General features: G+C 42.1%; 1 protein-coding gene across 1 annotated transcript in view; it reads left to right on the top strand.

The window, feature by feature from the left end:
- The first annotated feature begins 438 nt into the window (after positions 1 to 438).
- Positions 439 to 17,314, top strand: part of PLD5 (phospholipase D family member 5) — a 424,211-nt gene continuing 407,335 nt past the window's right edge. The window contains exon 1 of the mRNA NM_001205378.1: positions 439 to 627. Coding sequence (NP_001192307.1) covers positions 439 to 627 — 189 coding nt within the window. The remainder of the gene's footprint in view (positions 628 to 17,314) is intronic.

The following is a 17,314-nucleotide window of genomic DNA, read 5'->3' on the forward strand; positions in this document are numbered from 1 at the left end:
GATCCGCCGCCCGGCTGGGCGCGGCGGGAGGGGCGGCGGCCGGACTCGCAGTCCTCGGCCTCCTCACTGCGCCAACCTGCAGGCGCGCGCGGCCCCTCCCGCCGCACTCCGCCCCCTCCCGCCGCACTCCGCCCGAAGCCGACCCGGCCCAATCGGTGCCGCCGGGGGCCGGTGTGCTGAGCGCCAGCCCTGGACCGCAGGCGCCCGCACCCCGCGCCTCCGCCTCGCTCGCGGCGTCCCTCCTGCCCCATCTTCCTCCCCTCCTCTCCCTCTCCTCCCTCTCCCTCCCCGCCCGCTCCACCCCGCCCTGCCCGCGCTCGGCTCCCCGCGCTCCCCGCGCCCGGCCCGCGTTCGCTCGCTCCTCCCTCAGCCCCGGCCGGCCTCCCGCACGCCCATCCCGAGCCCGCTGCGCGCCGGCAGCCGTCTGGTCATGTCAGGATGGAGATCCGGCAGCATGAGTGGCTCTCGGCCTCCCCCCACGAGGGCTTCGAGCAGATGAGGCTGAAAAGCCGCCCCAAGGAGCCCTCGCCGAGCCTGACCCGAGTGGGCGCGAACTTCTACAGCAGCGTCAAGCAGCAGGACTACAGCGCCAGCGTCTGGCTCCGGAGGAAAGACAAGCTGGAGCACGTAAGCGCGGCTCGCTCCCCGGGCCGCGGCCCTGCACCTGCCGCACGCGCACCCCAGCCCCGGAGCCGGGAGCGGGGACCCCGCCGGCTGCCCCGCTCGGAGCTGGGGCGTCCGAGTCCTCCGCCAGCCCGGAGCCTCTCCAGCACTTTCCTGCCCCGGGAAGGACTGGGTTGCGGGGAGGGGAGGGGCGGGGATGTTCTCTTCCGGCACTGCTTGTCCCTGCACACCTCGACCTCCCCAGGCTGCCAGTGCGGGGAGGGGGGCGGGCGTCATTCGCAGTGCGTTCCTGGGGTGCCTGTGCGGGGTGAGCAAGACGGGGAACTGACCCAGTGTGGCTCCAGGGAGCCGGCGTGACACGGTAGTGGGCTTTATAGAGGGGGCGTTTGCTTCCTGTCTTCAGGGGGCTATTATACCTGGTCCAGAACTAACATGAACAAATCTGTAAAGTTGTCGCCGCTGGCGACCAGCCTGCGTCCGCACACTATCCATTCGAGTTTTCTGCAGCGTATCCTCTGGGATGAGCAGGTGGCGGTCCTGTCTACCTGCAGCCAGCTAGGGAAGAATTTGCACATTGCAAGGAGAAACGGCGAAAGAAAGAGCAGGTCGCCCAGCTCTCGGGCGCGCCGCTGCAGGATGGGGGGCCGGCGAGCGGGACCCCCTCCCAAGAGTGCGTGTTTCACCGGAAAGGTGTTGGCGCTGGGGCTGAGCTCCTAGGGCTCGCCATTCGGGAGAGAAGAAGTCCTTCTAAAACGGTTTAGTGGATTCACAGTGTCAAATCTGACCCACCAGCATCTCCTTAACCAAATGTTAACATGAAACTAAGAGAATTATCTCAAGAGTGCACAACAGCTAGCTACCGCCGGGAGGATGTCGTTTCTTCCCGCGGAGCTGCTTAATCCAAATTGGGTCTGTTAATGGAATGAGAAGGTTTCCTTGTATTTGGGTCACATCGCCAATTATGGTAGAAAGATAAGAATAAGAACTTCTGGAACTCACACATCTACCGCCGCAAGGACCACCCCCCACCCCGAAACAACCCACCCTCCCCCCCGCGCGCTGGCTTCTCTTCTGGGCTTTTCAGCAGCAACTAGCATCCCAGGAGAAAGTGGGCAAAAGACTATTTCTCTTACCCGATCTTAAAAGAAAGTCTTTGCCTTTTCTCTGAGGTCCTGATCCAGTCCCTGAAAGAGAAGTTTAAAGATTTGAGTTGGGGTGCAGTCGTCTTGTGTGTAGAGACAATTTCCTGACATCAAATGGATGTCTCAGATCCTTAAGACCATGCAAGTAACTGAAGGAGATTGCTAGGATGTAAGTTGTTTGAAAGGCAGCAGTGTCTGCTTAAAAATGCAAGCTCCAGAATTAGCGAAGGAACCGGTGGTTATTAGTCAAAAAGGGCCAAACAGCACCTTCCTGTAACTTGACTCCTGGTAGTGTTTTATTATTTTAGTACTAGCGAGAATGGTCTACTCTGAGGATGCTGATAGAGTATATCTTCATTTGTTTCACTCTGAATGTGTGTTCATTTGCAGCTTCTGCTTTTAGCTTGTGTAGTTCCTTTATTTTCTTACTGAAAATCAATACTGCCACCTTCTATGAGTATTGTCTTCTTGAATCGCTGACATTGCACATATTATACTTAGATGGTTTCTCACTTTTAGATTTTCATTGAAAGTACTAAGTCATACAGAGTGGGCCATGGCAGCCTCCCCTTAGTGGATGAGTATAGAATGCTCAGCACTTGCTGAGGATTAGAGACCAAGGAAAGTGAGATCTGGTTGTTTCCAGGTAAGGATCTATGCTTTCTTCTTCACTCAAATGCTCCAAAATAGAGCCTTGTACTTGGTTTTGAAAAATTATCTCATTTGTTATTTAAATCAAAGTCACATTTTTGTTTGCTTCCTCAAATACGTTTCATGAAACATATTCTGTTCTGATATTTTGTTATACATACACTTGCTTTCAGTTAGGAATGGGGCTTTGCTTCTGGTGAAATTTTTGGTGATGTTCTCTTGCCCCTTTGAAACATCTATAAACATTTTAATGAATAATATTTATGAAAGTGCTATGAAAAAGTAAATTAGTATAGCAACATAATTTTATTTGCATTCAGGCTCAGCTATCTTATGTTATATACACTATGATGTTTCAGGTAGTTTGAAGTTAATTTCTAATTACAAATCTAAAAACCTATAACAAATATATTCAAGTACATTATTGCCATGCAAAACATAAAAATGTGATTGTTGACTTTATAATAGACAGCATTCTGAACATATGTGACACCTTCAGATTTAGATGTTGGAAAGATTAGGATGAGTGTATCATATGAAATTCAAGGGTGATGTACACTAGTTTGACCTTTTTGATCTGTCTAATCAAGTGGATGAGCACCATTTTTATTATGTTAAAAATGAGTAATTATAATGGAGATCATATGCATGAAAACAGCCGACTGTTCCTTTGCTCATGCTTTAAAAGCAAGTCCAGTATTAAGGGCATAAATAAATTATGGCTTCAAATGATCGCATGTTCAGTCATCTCAATAACGGAATTCCCCGAAATGAAATGTGTCATTGTGTGGACTCTGTCCAGACTTCAGAGGCATTGCTTAATCTGAAAGTCAATAACACGATGTAAAGTGACAGCTGGAGAATATATTGCCACTCAATTTGGTAAAAATGAGAATGGTTTATCTGTCGTTTTCTAGTTTACAGGCTATAGGACTAATCCCAAGGTTGGACAAAAGAAAAGTGACATGAATTGAATGATTGATAATTGGAATACATTCAACCCATCTTTCAATTGGATTCCTGGTGTTGGTTGGTTGATACTTAAGATGAATACCCATTTATGTGAGGGAATTCTTCTGTTCATAGTCATGATTAGAAGCTACAAGGAAGTTACATTTATACCATGAATTCTAGATTTTGAACTCTACTTGTAAATTTTAGGAAAAAGTAAAATTTCTGGGCCCTGTGTAGAGTGTTGTCTTATTAGCTTCAAATAGTCCTTCCCATCCCCCTTCTGATGTCTATGTCAGAAGCTTTCTGTGTCCCTTTTCATACTTTAATAAAACTCTGCTATGCAAAAGCTCTTGAGTGATCAAGCCTGGTCCCTGGTTCCAAAGCTAAATCTTCTTTGGGGATCAACAATCCAACACGGTTCACCATAAGCTATCATCTTGGGGGCTTGTCTGTGCTCTTGCTTCTTAGACTCTTTTGCCTCCTGTTGTGCCTGATACTTCATATGGCTTTAAAAGGCATTGGGTTTGGGAGACAATGGAAGTCTTACTCTCTGTAGGATCCTGTATTTAGTTTAGGTATAATGTACAAATGGAGGTTCCCTGGTGGCTCAGATGGTAAAGAATTTGCCTGCAATGCAGAAGACCCAGGTTTGACTCCTGAGTCAGAAAGATCCCCTAGAGGAGGGCATGCCAACCCACTCTAGTATTCTTGCCTGGAGAATCCCATGGACAGAGGAGCCTGGTCGACTACTGTCCATGGGGTCACAGAGAATCAGACACGACTGAAGCAACTTAGCATACACACAGGTACAAATGAATGTTATGATCTGGCAAACAAGAGAAGCACAGGGCCGCTTTTCCAACTCTAACCCTTCTACTCTGTCAGGCCTTCCTGGGGTTGGGTCACTGAGAGTCACTGTTTAATACAGTCTGACTATCTCAGAGCACAGTATTATGTTAGGCTGGTGTCCTTTGGTGGTATTAATGTATGCCTTGATTGACTTCTTTTTTTTTTGTTTTGTTTTTTTTTTCACAAGCAGGGAGAGTTGCAGAGGCTACTCTGCTAAGTTGCCTGGCTTTATACCAGTTGTGTGTGTAGAGGTTTCTTGATGCTTTTTATGGAGATGGGGATGTCTTGTTTTCTCTCCTGCTTGTTCAGTTAGCTTTTGTCAGATTGTGGTTAAGAGCAGGGCTCTGGTGAGATAGTCCTGGGCAAAGGACTCACCATGACCAAGATGTACACTCACAGTCCTCTGTAAGAAGTCACAGGTTTACCAGATGACTTAAGGAGACCGTCCATGTCTGTACTCCAGTGAGGGATAGTCCCCTTATGGCAGGGGCTCAGTACTACAGAAGAATTTTTTCCTTACACTTCTCACTTGTGCCGGTTGGCACATGTCTTATTTCAGGCTGGTATAACAGAATACCACAGACGGGGTGCCTTTTAAGCATTTATTTCTCACAGTTCTGGAATCTGGGAAGTCCAAGGTCAAGTCTTAGCCAGATTTGGTGTCTGATAAGGCCTGGTTTCTGGTTCATAGGTAGCCATCTTTCTGCTGAGTCCTCAGGTGGTGGTGGAGGTCGAGGAGCTCTCTGAAGACTATTCTGTTCACGTGGCACGCCTGCATGCTCAGTCGCTTGGTGATGTCCGACTCTTTGCGACTTCGTGGACTATAGCCTGCCAGGCTCCTCTGTCCATGGGAATTCTCCAGGGAAGAATACTGGAGTGGGTTGCCAGTTCCTCCTTCAGGGGAATCTTCCCAATGATCCCAGTCTTCCCGGGATCAAACCCATGTCTCCTGCCTCTCCTGTTTTGGCAGGTGGATTCTTTACCATTAGGGCCACCTGGGAAGCCCCTGTTCCTGTGGGCTTATTATCTAATCACCTCCCAAAGGCCCCACCTCTAAAGGCCAGGATATTGAGGATTAGGTTTCAGCATATGAATTTAGTGGGTGGGGGTGGAGTGGGGGACACATAAGCATCCAGACATCCAATCCATAGCAGAAGGGGATTTTCCACATCTTAGTTCCCTGCACTGCTGGAAGCTCCATCCTGGTCCTTGTTTTCATGATTGTCAAATCAGCTACAGGGAAGCTGGTGGATTCTGTAATGCCCTTCACTGCTTCTACCCAGAAGTGATACATCTGTTTGACTCATGGTTGTTGTTGGCCAAAGTAAGTTTCCTGGCCAAGGCTTCCTTGAAAGAGGGTGAAGAAGGGGGATTCAACCAAGACCCAAAAGAAGGAGAAAGAGAACACCCATGACTAGCTCATAACCATGAGACATAAAGCTCTTAGCACAGCATATGGCCCATGTTCAGTGTTCAACACACAGAATCTATTGGTATAATTGCTACTCAGGTGTTGCCTAGCTGATCACACACACACACACTACCCAAAAAGCTTCCACATTTTATATCTGAGATCAGCCTGCCTGCATTAGGGGCTTCCCTAGTGGCTCAGATGGTAAAGAATCTGCCTATGATGCAGGAGACCCAGGTTTGATCCCTGGCTTGTGAAGATCCCCTAGAGGAGGAAATGGCAAACCCACTCAAATATTCTTGCCTGGAAGAAATCCCATGGACAGAGGAGCCTGGTGGACTACAGTCCACAGGGTTGCAAGAATTGGACACAACTGAGCAACTAACACTTTTGCCTGCATTCTAGATCTGGACCCAGAGTGTATGGTTCCTTTTGTCAGTAAGGCTGTCTCACTGTCCTGGGCCCATTAAGTTGTCTTTCTGCCCAGCTTCTAGTTCATTTTCTGGGGGCCTAACATTTTCCTTAGGACTTCCCTGGTAGCTCAGCTGGTAAAGGATTCACCTGCAATGCAGGAGACCCCGTTTTGATGCTTCCTCCTGCAGGAGATCTTCCCAACCCTGGGATCGAACCTGGGTCTCCTACATTGTAGGCAGATTCTTTACCATCTGAGCCACCAGGGAAGCCCCTAATGCAGGCAGGCTGATCTCAGATATAAAATATGGAAGCTTTTTGGGTAGAGTGTGTGTGTGATCCACTAGGCAACACCTGAGTAGCAATTATACTGACAGGTTCTGTGTGTTGAACATTGAACATGGGCCATATGCTGTGCTAAGAGCTTTATGTCTCATGGTTATGAGCTAGTCATGGGTGTTCTCTTTCTCCTTCTTTTGGGTCTTGGTTGAATCCCCCTTCTACACCCTCTTTCAAGCAAGCCTTGGCCAGGAAACTTACTTTGGCCAACAACAACCATGAGTCAAATAGATGTATCACTTCTGGGTAGAAGCAGTGAAGGGCATTACAGGATCCACCAGCTTCCGTGTAGCTGATTTGACAATCATGAAAACAAGGACCAGGATGGAGCTTCCAGCAGGCCCTGGGCCAGTGGGCCCCTGTTTGCTCCCTGCCTGGCCATTCTGAGGCTGACTCGTATTCTTACTTTCTCTGTGGGTTCTGCTAGTAGAGACCAACTCCTTGCCCTATCCCTAATATGTGCTTTCCTTCACAAATTTGTGCTGCATGGTGCTCAGAAAGCCCTTTTAAAATTCAAAGAGAAAGCAGAAGAGAAACTGTGAAGAGTAGAAGCCAGAATCCTTAATGTTCATATTATAGTGAGCCTTAGTATCTTGCAAGGTTTAATAAGTGCCTCACTTAAAAACAAAACAAAACAAAACAAAAAAACTCCTCAAAGTGTGAATTTTCACACTTAAATAGAATTTATGTTACCAGTGAATAGTAAATAAATATCAAGTGCACACTTTCCTCCTGGAGTAAATTATTCACATAAAGAGCAAAGAATAAATGGATTAGTGCAAACTTGGTCACAGTGGTCTAGGCTCATATTATGTAATGTCGTTTATGTCCCACAGAGCAGATTTGTCCAAGTAATTATACTCCATGGAGCAGATCAGTCAAGCACCAGAAGACAGAGTTCAACCTAAGGGAATGAATCTTTAAAATATACCATTAAAAACCAACCAACTAATCCACCAACCAACCAACCAAACAAGGAGGAAATATCCTTTTTTATGTTAATAGTATTTTTGGCCAGACTGGGTAAATTTTGTCTGGCAAACATTTAAGAACATTAACATTTACCAGGATTATTTCCTGTGACTGTAGGTAAACAGAATACGGAAAGCCTAGACTGAGGCAGAATTCCCTACCTCTCTAACGCATGGTCAAGAAATGAAAGTCTAGGTGTCTCTTGAGTATCTTCTGAAGCAGCTCAGTGTTGTGTCCACTACTGTATTTGTCATTACTTTACGTGGCGTATGTTTATAAAGGGCTAATGGACTGTGGGTTGATATTTCAGTTTGTTTTGAAGAAACATTGACTTCTTTGATCTCTGGCTTACTGATTTAACATAATTGCAGTCAGTGACATATCATATTAAATATATTTAACTTGAGAAGCTTAGGACCACAGAGCTTAAGATTCCTTTTACTAAGAGACACTGATGTATAGAACAGGCTTATGGACTCTGTGGGAGAGGGAGAGGGTGGGAAGATTTGGGAGATTGGCATTGAAACATGTGAAATGTCATGTATGAAACGAGATGCCAGTCCAGGTTCAATGCACGATGCTGGATGCTTGGGGCTGGTGCACTGGGACGACCCAGAGGGATGGTATGGGGAGGGAGGAGGGAGGAGGGTTCAGGATGGGGAACTAAAAAATTAAAAAAAAAAAAAGAATATTTCAAAAATAAATACTAAAATGGAAAGGCAAAAAAAAAAAAAAAAAGATTCCTTTTACTTCCCTTGTTCCATGAAATAGCTACTAAATATTTCCTATGGTTAGTTTCTCTGAAAGTTTTCACTTCTTTTCACAGATTTTTATATCTGTCTCAGGTTTACACCTGTGTAACAGTTTCCAGTTCTTCTGTTTTAGCTCCAAAGGTCAAGAAGTCTGATGAATCTTTTAACTTCTGGAACAGGACAGTAGCTTGTTAACATAGTATATATGATATGTTCTTGTACTGAATTGATTGATAGATGGTGCAGTTAGGCAGAGATAGAGTTTGTGGTAAAAACCCATAGGTGTTGCTTCATGTGTCTGCACTGGGGACTTTTAAAGTTACTGATTGCCTCAAATTCATATGTATGTATATTGTACTGCAGGAGTTTAGAATACAACATAACTGTCAAGGTACAGTTGGAATGCCACACAGTGGATGGAAAGAGACACCTTTTTACCAAAAATGTACATTTAAATTTTTCTCAGTGAAAGTGAAAATCGCTCAGTTGTGTCTGACTCTTTGCGACCCCATGGACTATACAGTCCATGGAATTCTCCAGACCAGAATACTGGAGTGGGTAGCCTAGCCCTTCTCCAGGGGATCTTCCCGACTCAGGGATCAAACTGAGGTCTCCTGCAATGCAGGTGATTCTTTACCAACTGAGCTATCAGGGAAGCCCAAGTTTTTCCTTAGAAACAGAGACAAAAGAGCTCAGTTTCTAAAATCACACATCAAACTGGTAAGCTGGGCTTCTGAAGAATAAGAAGAACATGGCAAAATTTCTCAGGTAGACGTAGGTCCATTGGAAAATCTCACTGATGTCTAGCATATGAAGTGGGCCCAAGCTGGACTACCCGACCGGGTACCATGGACTGGATGTCATATAAGTTGGGTGATAAGTGTGAGTTTCTGTCCTCTAGAGTAGACAGTGAACCTTGTGAACATAGTATTTTCTGTCTTGAGCTATAATTGTGCTCCTGCCAGCAAGTTGTTAGGTCTGTAACTGGTAATAACATGAGGAATTAAGTTGAGAAGATGGGACTCATTGAAATTAAGAAAAAAAAAAACACTGCCATACTCATCATCAGCAGATATTTATTGAGAATGACTTTAATGTGAAAGATATCTTGTTAGGAGATTACGAGGACTTTGACTCAACAAGCATTTATCTGGCGTATGTACTGTGTTTCAAACAGTAGAGAGTATACAAAGACCAAAACAAGTATTTGCCCTCCCTTAAGATGCTTACAAATAGCTGTGAAAAGAAGAGAAGCGAAAAGCAAAGGAGAAAAGGAAAGATATAAACATCTGAATGCGGAGTTCCAAAGAATAGCAAGAAGGGATAAGAAAGCCTTCTTCAGCGATCAATGCAAAGAAATAGAGGAAAACAACAGAATGGGAAAGACTAGAGATCTCCTCAAGAAAATCAGAGATACCAAAGGAACATTTCATGCAAAGATGGGCTCGATAAAGGACAGAAATGGTATGGAGCTAACAGAAGCAGAAGATATTAAGAAGAGATGGCAAGAATACACAGAAGAACTGTACAAAAAAGATCTTCATGACCCAGATAATCACGATGGTGTGATCACTGACCTAGAGCCAGACATTCTGGAATGTGAAGTCAAGTGGGCCTTAGAAAGCATCACTACGAACAAAGCTAGTGGAGGTGATGGAATTCCAGTTGAGCTATTCCAAATCCTGAAAGATGATGCTGTGAAAGTGCTGCACTCAATATGCCAGCAAATTTGGAAACTCAGCAGTGGCCACAGGATTGGAAAAGGCCAGTTTTCATTCCAATCCCAAAGAAAGGCAATGCCAAAGAATGCTCCAACTACCACACAATTGCACTCATCTCACATGCTAGTAAAGTAATGCTCAAAATTCTCCAAGCCAGGCTTCAGCAATATGTGAACCGTGAATTTCCTGATGTTCAAGCTGGTTTTAGAAAAGGCAGAGGAACCAGAGATCAAACTGCCAACATCCGCTGGATCATGGAAAAAGCAAGAGAGTTCCAGAAAAACATATATTTCTGCTTTATTGACTATGCCAAACAAAGCCTTTGACTGTGTGGATCACAATAAACTGTGGAAAATTCTGAAAGAGATGGGAATACCAGACCACCTGATCTGCCTCTTGAGAAATTTGTATGCAGGTCAGGAAGCAACAGTTAGAACTGGATATGGAACAACAGACTGGTTCCAAATAGGAAAAGGAGTTCGTCAAGGCTGTATATTGTCACCTGTTTATTTAACTTCTATGCAGAGTACATCATGAGAAATGCTGGACTGGAAGAAACACAAACTGGAATCAAGATTGCCGGGAGAAATATCAATAACCTCAGATATTCAGATGACACCACCCTTATGGCAGAAGGTGAAGAGGAACTCAAAAGCCTCTTGATGAAAGTGAAAGTGGAGAGTGAAAAAGTTGGTTTAAAGCTCAACGTTCAGAAAACAAAGATCATGGCATCTGGTCCCATCACTTCATGGGCAATAGATGGGAAAACAGTGGAAACAGTGTCAGACTTTATTTTTCTGGGCTCCAAAATCACTACAGATGGTGACTGCAGCCATGAAATTAAAAGACGCTTACTCCTTGGAAGGAAAGTTATGACCAACCTAGATAGCATATTCAAAAGCAGAGACATTACTTTGCCAACAAAGGTCCGTCTAGTCAAGGCTATGGGTTTTCCTGTGGTCATGTATGGATGTGAGAGTTGGACTGTGAAGAAGGCTGAGTGCCAAAGAATTGATGCTTTTGAACTGTGGTGTTGGAGAAGACTCTTGAGAGTCCCTTGGACTGCAAGGAGATCCAACCAGTCCATTCTGAAGGAGATCAGCCCTGGGATTTCTTTGGAAGGAATGATGCTAAAGCTGAAATTCCAGTACTTTGGCCACCTCCTGAGAAGAGTTGACTCATTGGAAAAGACTCTGATGCTGGGAGGGATTGGGGGCAGGAGGAGAAGGGGACGCCAGAGGATGAGATGGCTGGATGGCATCACCGAGTCGATGGACATGAGTTTGGGTGAACTCCGGGAGTTGGTGATGGACAGGGAGTCCTGGTGTGCTGCGATTCATGGGGTTGCAAAGTCGGACACGACTGAGTGACTGATCTGTTCTGATCTGAAGATGCTTACAGTTTTTATAAATACAGTTATAATATGAATACAGTGTTATGAATAATGCAGAAAAATGCAAAGTAGCGTAAAACTATCTTCAAAGGACTTAGTTTAGACAAGGTTAAAATAGGCAAGGAATCTTGTGATATACTGATTACATATTGTAACAAAGTTAAATTTATTCTAGTAATGCAAAGTTGATATAAAAGTTGAAAGTCAATCTAATTTATCACATTAAAAATGAAAATAAACCTGTAAATAAATGAAGTAAAAGTGTTTGTTGAGATTCTATACACAGGTATGACAAAATTCTCAATAAATTGGCAATAAAAGGAAACTTCATTATTCTGATAAAGAGTTTCTTTAAAAAGATGAAGAAACTGTGTGGTTAACTTTATTAACTCTAAAGTTAATGGTGAAGTACTTAAAAATACCTTCCTGGATACTGAGGCATGGATGTCTACCATCATTACATCTATTCAGCATTGTACAGAAGGTCATAACCAATGCAATAAAGTAAGAGTAAGAATTCAGAAGGAAATCGTAAAATGTCATTATTAGTAGAAGATATTATTCTATATATCTGAACAAAATAAACTACAGCTACACTTAATGAATTAGTAATGTCACTGAATTCATCATGGCCACTGAATAAAAAGTTACTATGCAAATTAAATTAGGAAAAAAATATTACAAAATAAAACTAAAAACTGTTACCATTTACATTGGCATAACAAGATCAAATATTTAAGGAGGCTGATAAGATCTCTTTTTAATTCTCTCCCAGATTGATCTGTGTAATTCTAATTAAAATCCCAGCAAGTTTGTATTTGTTGAAAGTGATTTTAAAATTTATATGAAAATGCAAAAGGCCAAGAATAGCTAAGAGAATCTTGATGAAGAGCAAAGTTAGTCAACGTTCCAGATAGCAAATCTAGATTAATTAAGCAGTGTGGTATTTGTGCAGGGTAAATGAATAGATCAAGAGAGTATAGAAACGGACCTGTGTATACTTTATTATTGATAGGTTCTTGATTTATGACAAAAGTGGCCAGCATAGAAGCACAGAGGGGAAAAGATGGTCTTTTATAAAAAATGGTGTTGTCATATATCTATATTAAAAAAAAAAGTGGTTTCTTTTTCACACTATACACAAATGTGGTTAAAGAAATCTTCACTCTAGGCAAAGTTTTGTATTGGGCTTTAGGGCTTCCCTGGTGGCTCATGCAGTAAAGAATCCGCCTGCAATGCTGGAGACCTGGGTTTAATCCCTGGGTTGGGAAGATCCCCTGGAGAAGGGAAAGGCTACCCACTCCAGTATTCAGGCCTGGAGAATTCCTTGGACAGTACAGTTCATGGGGTCTTAAAGAGTTGGACACGACTGAGCAACTTTCACTTTACTTTACATTAAGGAGCCTAGGAACAAGAGCTGCTGAATGTAGGAACGGCCTGAACCAAGGCTTTTGAGTGGAATCTTGGGGAGAAAAAGACTGGAAGTATGACAAGTGTGACTGGAGGACAGGGTTTGTTTAAGGGAGTGTTGGGTGTGAAGACAGTGGTAGGTAAGGACAAGACCAGGGAGACTTGAGAACTGGAATTGTAAGCTGATAATGCTCAGCTTTTCTGTAAGCAAACAGGAGATATTTTAGTAGGTACTTATTCAGAAAACCTGGTGGTGGCTTGCAGTGTTGAGGAAGAAGAGCCTGGAGGAGGGGACCAGTGTAAAGTCTCTTTTAGTGGTAGAGCTGGAAAGTAACAAAAGAATGTGGTGGCAAGTAGAAAAATTGGAGAAACAGATGCAAGAAATATTCTGAAGATAAGCATTCATCAGGGAGAGATCCCTTGTCATCTAGTGGTTAAGATTTGGTGCTTTCATTAAGTGGACCAGGATTCCATCTGGGTTGAGGAACTGAGATCCCACAAGCCTGCGGCACACACCACCCCACCAAAAGTGCTACTCCAGTAAACACTCGAAGGATAATAAAGTGAAACAGCCTTATTACAAAAACAAAAAGAGTTCTTGGGACTTGGTGCTTGACTGGATGTGAGGAGTCTGAGAAAGCTCATCAATTCAGCAAATATTTATTGAGTGCCAGCATGTCACGGAAATTGTGATTGATATGATGGATTCAAGCATCAACGGGGAAAATGTCAATAACATCTTGAGAGTTGGAATTCTGCCTTCCTCATGTTGGAATCTTGGATCCAAGCCATTGTTATTATCTTGATTCAATAGTATCAGTATTGTTAATAGTATCAATATTATGATCATAATTAACAAACTCCAATTTCTGCTCTCTTCAAGGAGCTGAGCTCAAGGCTTGAGAAAATTCAAATGTCTGGGACTGGGCCTTTGACATCAGGTTGTTTATGATCTACTTTTTCAGAACTCAGCTTAAATGTTTTCACTTCTAAACCTAAAGTCCAGTAAAATACACCTTTATGTGGTCCCATTAATGGTGTACTTCTAATGCCCTTCATAATGCCTGGTAGACCTCCAGCGTTGACTGACGTGATTATTGAAAGAGTGCATGAATTAACATGTCCTTATCAGGGCAGGTGGGGCTTATACACAAGTGAAAGAATAAGGTAGCATGTCCTACTTGACAGATAAATGGTAAGATGTTAAATGTAAGATGAGTTCAGTGGGAAGAAACACCAGAAGCTCCATGAGAAACTCCTAAGAAGTGTTATGGTTAAATGTTAGCTGGAGAAGATAACAGACAAGGCTGCCTCTAAACCATCTTTAGTTTATTTGAGATTCTGTCCATTCTTTTTAAGACTTGGGACGTGAGAGTTTTATGGCCACTTTAGTGGCCTATTCCAGTATCTAATGTTATTGTTTACATGATTTTTTTTGTTTTTTATATCTATATATCTTGGTTTTTATTAGTCAAGGAGAATATTAACTTTTAAAGTTTCACAAGTACCATGGTCTAACTTTTTGCCATGCCTAAATCTGCTGGTTCATCACTTAGCCTCTGCCCTGTTTTGGCAGAGTACAGTCAGTCAGAGACTGTAAGATACTTTATGGCAGGGAATGTGTCAAAACTGCCAAAATCTCCTTAAAGACCTGCCACTCTTGATCATTAAGAATCTCCTACCATGACTTCCTGACTTATCTGTTTCCAGATTTTTTTCATTCCCTAAGATCTTTTTGCTGCAATCCATGATTTGTGCACACATTGCTTAAAATCTGTCCTATAAGATTCCAGATACATCTTTTTTTTTTTTTTGAAAAATAAACTTTTATTTTGGAATAACTAGATTTATGGAAACGTCGTACAGATAGTAGAGGTGTTTCTTATACATCCCTCACCCCAATTTCAGTTTCGTTTAGGATTATAATAAATTTCAAACTCCAGATTTCATCAGAATTTCACCAGTTTTTAATTACCTTTTTCTGTTCTAGGATCCAATGCAAGGTAATCCATTGCATTCAGTTGTCGTGTGTCCTTAGTCAACCTCTGGTCTGTGATAGCTTTTCAGGCTTTTCTCATTCTTCGTGGTCTTCATAGTTTTTGTTTACAGCCTTATTGAGGCATAACTGATATAAAAAAATTGTAAGATATTTAAAGGATTCCCGCCATTGAGTTAATGAAAGCATCCATCACCTCATTTAGTGTGTGTGTGAGAACATTAAAGCTTTACTCTGAAAGCAAAGGTAAATTATATCATGGCGTTATCATTGGTAATCACTATGTTTGTATTGACTGTTGTTGCTTAGTCCCTAAGTTGTGTCCAACTCTTTTCCCACTCCATGGACTGTAGCCCACCGGGCTCCTCTGTCTATGGGATTCTCAGAGAGGCAAGAGTACTGGAGTGGGTTGCCATTTCCTTCTCCAGGGGAATCTTCCCGACCCTGTGTCTCCTGCATTGGCGGGTGGGTTCTTTAACACTGAACCATCAGGGGAGCCCTGTTTATATTGATCCTCAGACCTTATTCATCTTATAATTGAAAGTGTACACTTTTACTGACCTTTCCCTATTTTCCACACTCCCGAGGCCCTGACAACCACGCTTCCACTATCTGAGTATGTGAGTTTGAGTGGGATTTTTTGTTTGTTGTTTTTTTAGATCTTATGTATAAGTGGTACCATGTGGTATTTGTCTTTGTCTGGTTTCCCTTACTTAGCATAATGCATTCAAGTTCCTCCATATTGTTGTAAATTAAAGGATTTCCTTTTTATTCATGGTTAAATAGTGTTCTGTACATTCATATATCACATCTTATCTATTCATTCACCTGCTTATGGACACTTAGGTTGTTTTCATATCATGGCTACTGGAGTTAATGCTATAGTGAGCATGAAAGTGCAGGTATCTCTTCAATATCCTATTTTCATTTCCTTTGGATAAATACTCAGAGGTAGAATTGCTAGATTGTACAGTCGTTGCATTTTTAATTTTTTGAAGAATTGCCATACTGTTTCCCAGAGTGGCTGTACAAGTTTATATTCCCACCAGTAGTGCTATAGGATTTCTTTTTTTCAATATCTTCACCAGCACTTGTTGTTTGTTGCCTTTTTTTAAATTCTAATCATTCTAACAGGTGTGAAATGATATCCCATTGTGTGTGTGTATGTTTTATTGTGGTTTTAAGAAGCATTTCCCTGATGATTAGCGATGTTGAGCATATCTTCAATTACTTATTGGTCATCTGTGTGTCTTCTAAGGAAATAGAAAGTCTTTTCAGATACTCTGTCCTTTTTTAAAATCAAGTTGTTTGTTCTTTGCTGTTGACTTGTATGAATTCTTTGATTATTAACTCTTTATCAGATATATGATTTGCAAATATTTTCTCCCATTTGGTGGGTTGCTTTTTCATTTTGTTGGCAGTTTCTCTGCTGTGCAGAAGCTTTTTAATTTGATATAGTCTAACTTGTTTATTTTTGCTTTTGATGCTTTTGCCTTTGATGTCAAACCCAAAACATCATCACCAAAACAGATGTCATGGAGCTTACAGCCTAGGTTTTCTTCTAGAAGTTTTGTGATTTCAGGTCTTAACATTCAAATCTTTAATCCATTTTGAGTTTTTTTTGTGTGTAGAGGTCCAGTTTCATTTTTTGCATGTGGCTGTACAGTTTCCCTAACATGATTTATTGAAGAGACTGTCCTTTCCCCAGTATATAGTCTTGGCCTTTTTGTCTTAAATTAACTGACAACATATACATGGGTTAATTTCTGGGCTCTCTATTCTGTTCTGTTCATCTGTGTGTCTTTATGCCAGCACCATAGCATTTTGGTTAGTATAGCTTTGTAAAATAGTTTCAAATCAGGGAGTGTGAGGCCTCCAGCTTTGGTCTTCTTTCTCAAATTGTTTTGGATTTTTGAGGTCTTCTGTAGTTCCATATGCATTTTAGAATTCTTTTTGTAAAAATGCCCTTGGAATTTTGATAGGGATCACATTGAATCTATGTATTTCTTTGGGTTGTGTGGACATTTTCACAGTGTAGGTAATTCTTCCAATCTGTGAGCATGGAATAGCTTTCCATTTACTTGTGTCTGCAGTCTTTTTCAGCAGTGTCTTATAGTTTTCAGTAAATAGGTCTTTCACCTCCTTGGTTATATTTATTCTTAGGCTTTTTATTCTTTTGGTTGTGATTATAAATGGGATTGTTTTCTTAATGTTTCTTTCTGTTAGCTCATTGTTTATGTATAAACACAACAGAATTTTGTTTGTTGATTTTGTACCTTGCAACTTAACTGTATGTGTTTATTGCATCTAGCACTTCTCATTCTGTCTGCTCTCTGAGGACAGAATGGTTGGATGGGATCACTGACTCAATGGACATGGAGTTTGAGCAAACTCTGGGAGATTGTGAAACCTGGTGTGCTGCAGTCCATTGGGTCACAGAGTCGGACACAACTGAGCAACTGAACAACATTTTTTTGGTGAGGACATTGTAGTTTTTTATGTATTATATCATGTCATTTGCAGATAGAGACAATTTTACTTCTTCCTTTCCAGTTTAGATGCTTTTTATTTCTTTTTCCCGCCTCATTATTCTGACTTGGATTTTCAGTACTGTTTTGAATAAAAGTGTTGAGAGTAAGCATCCTTATTTTTGTTCCTGTTCTTTATCTTAGAGGTAAAACATTGAGCT

This window comes from Bos taurus, chromosome 16 (assembly GCF_002263795.3).
Source record: "Bos taurus isolate L1 Dominette 01449 registration number 42190680 breed Hereford chromosome 16, ARS-UCD2.0, whole genome shotgun sequence".
NCBI classification, from domain to species: domain Eukaryota; kingdom Metazoa; phylum Chordata; class Mammalia; order Artiodactyla; family Bovidae; genus Bos; species Bos taurus.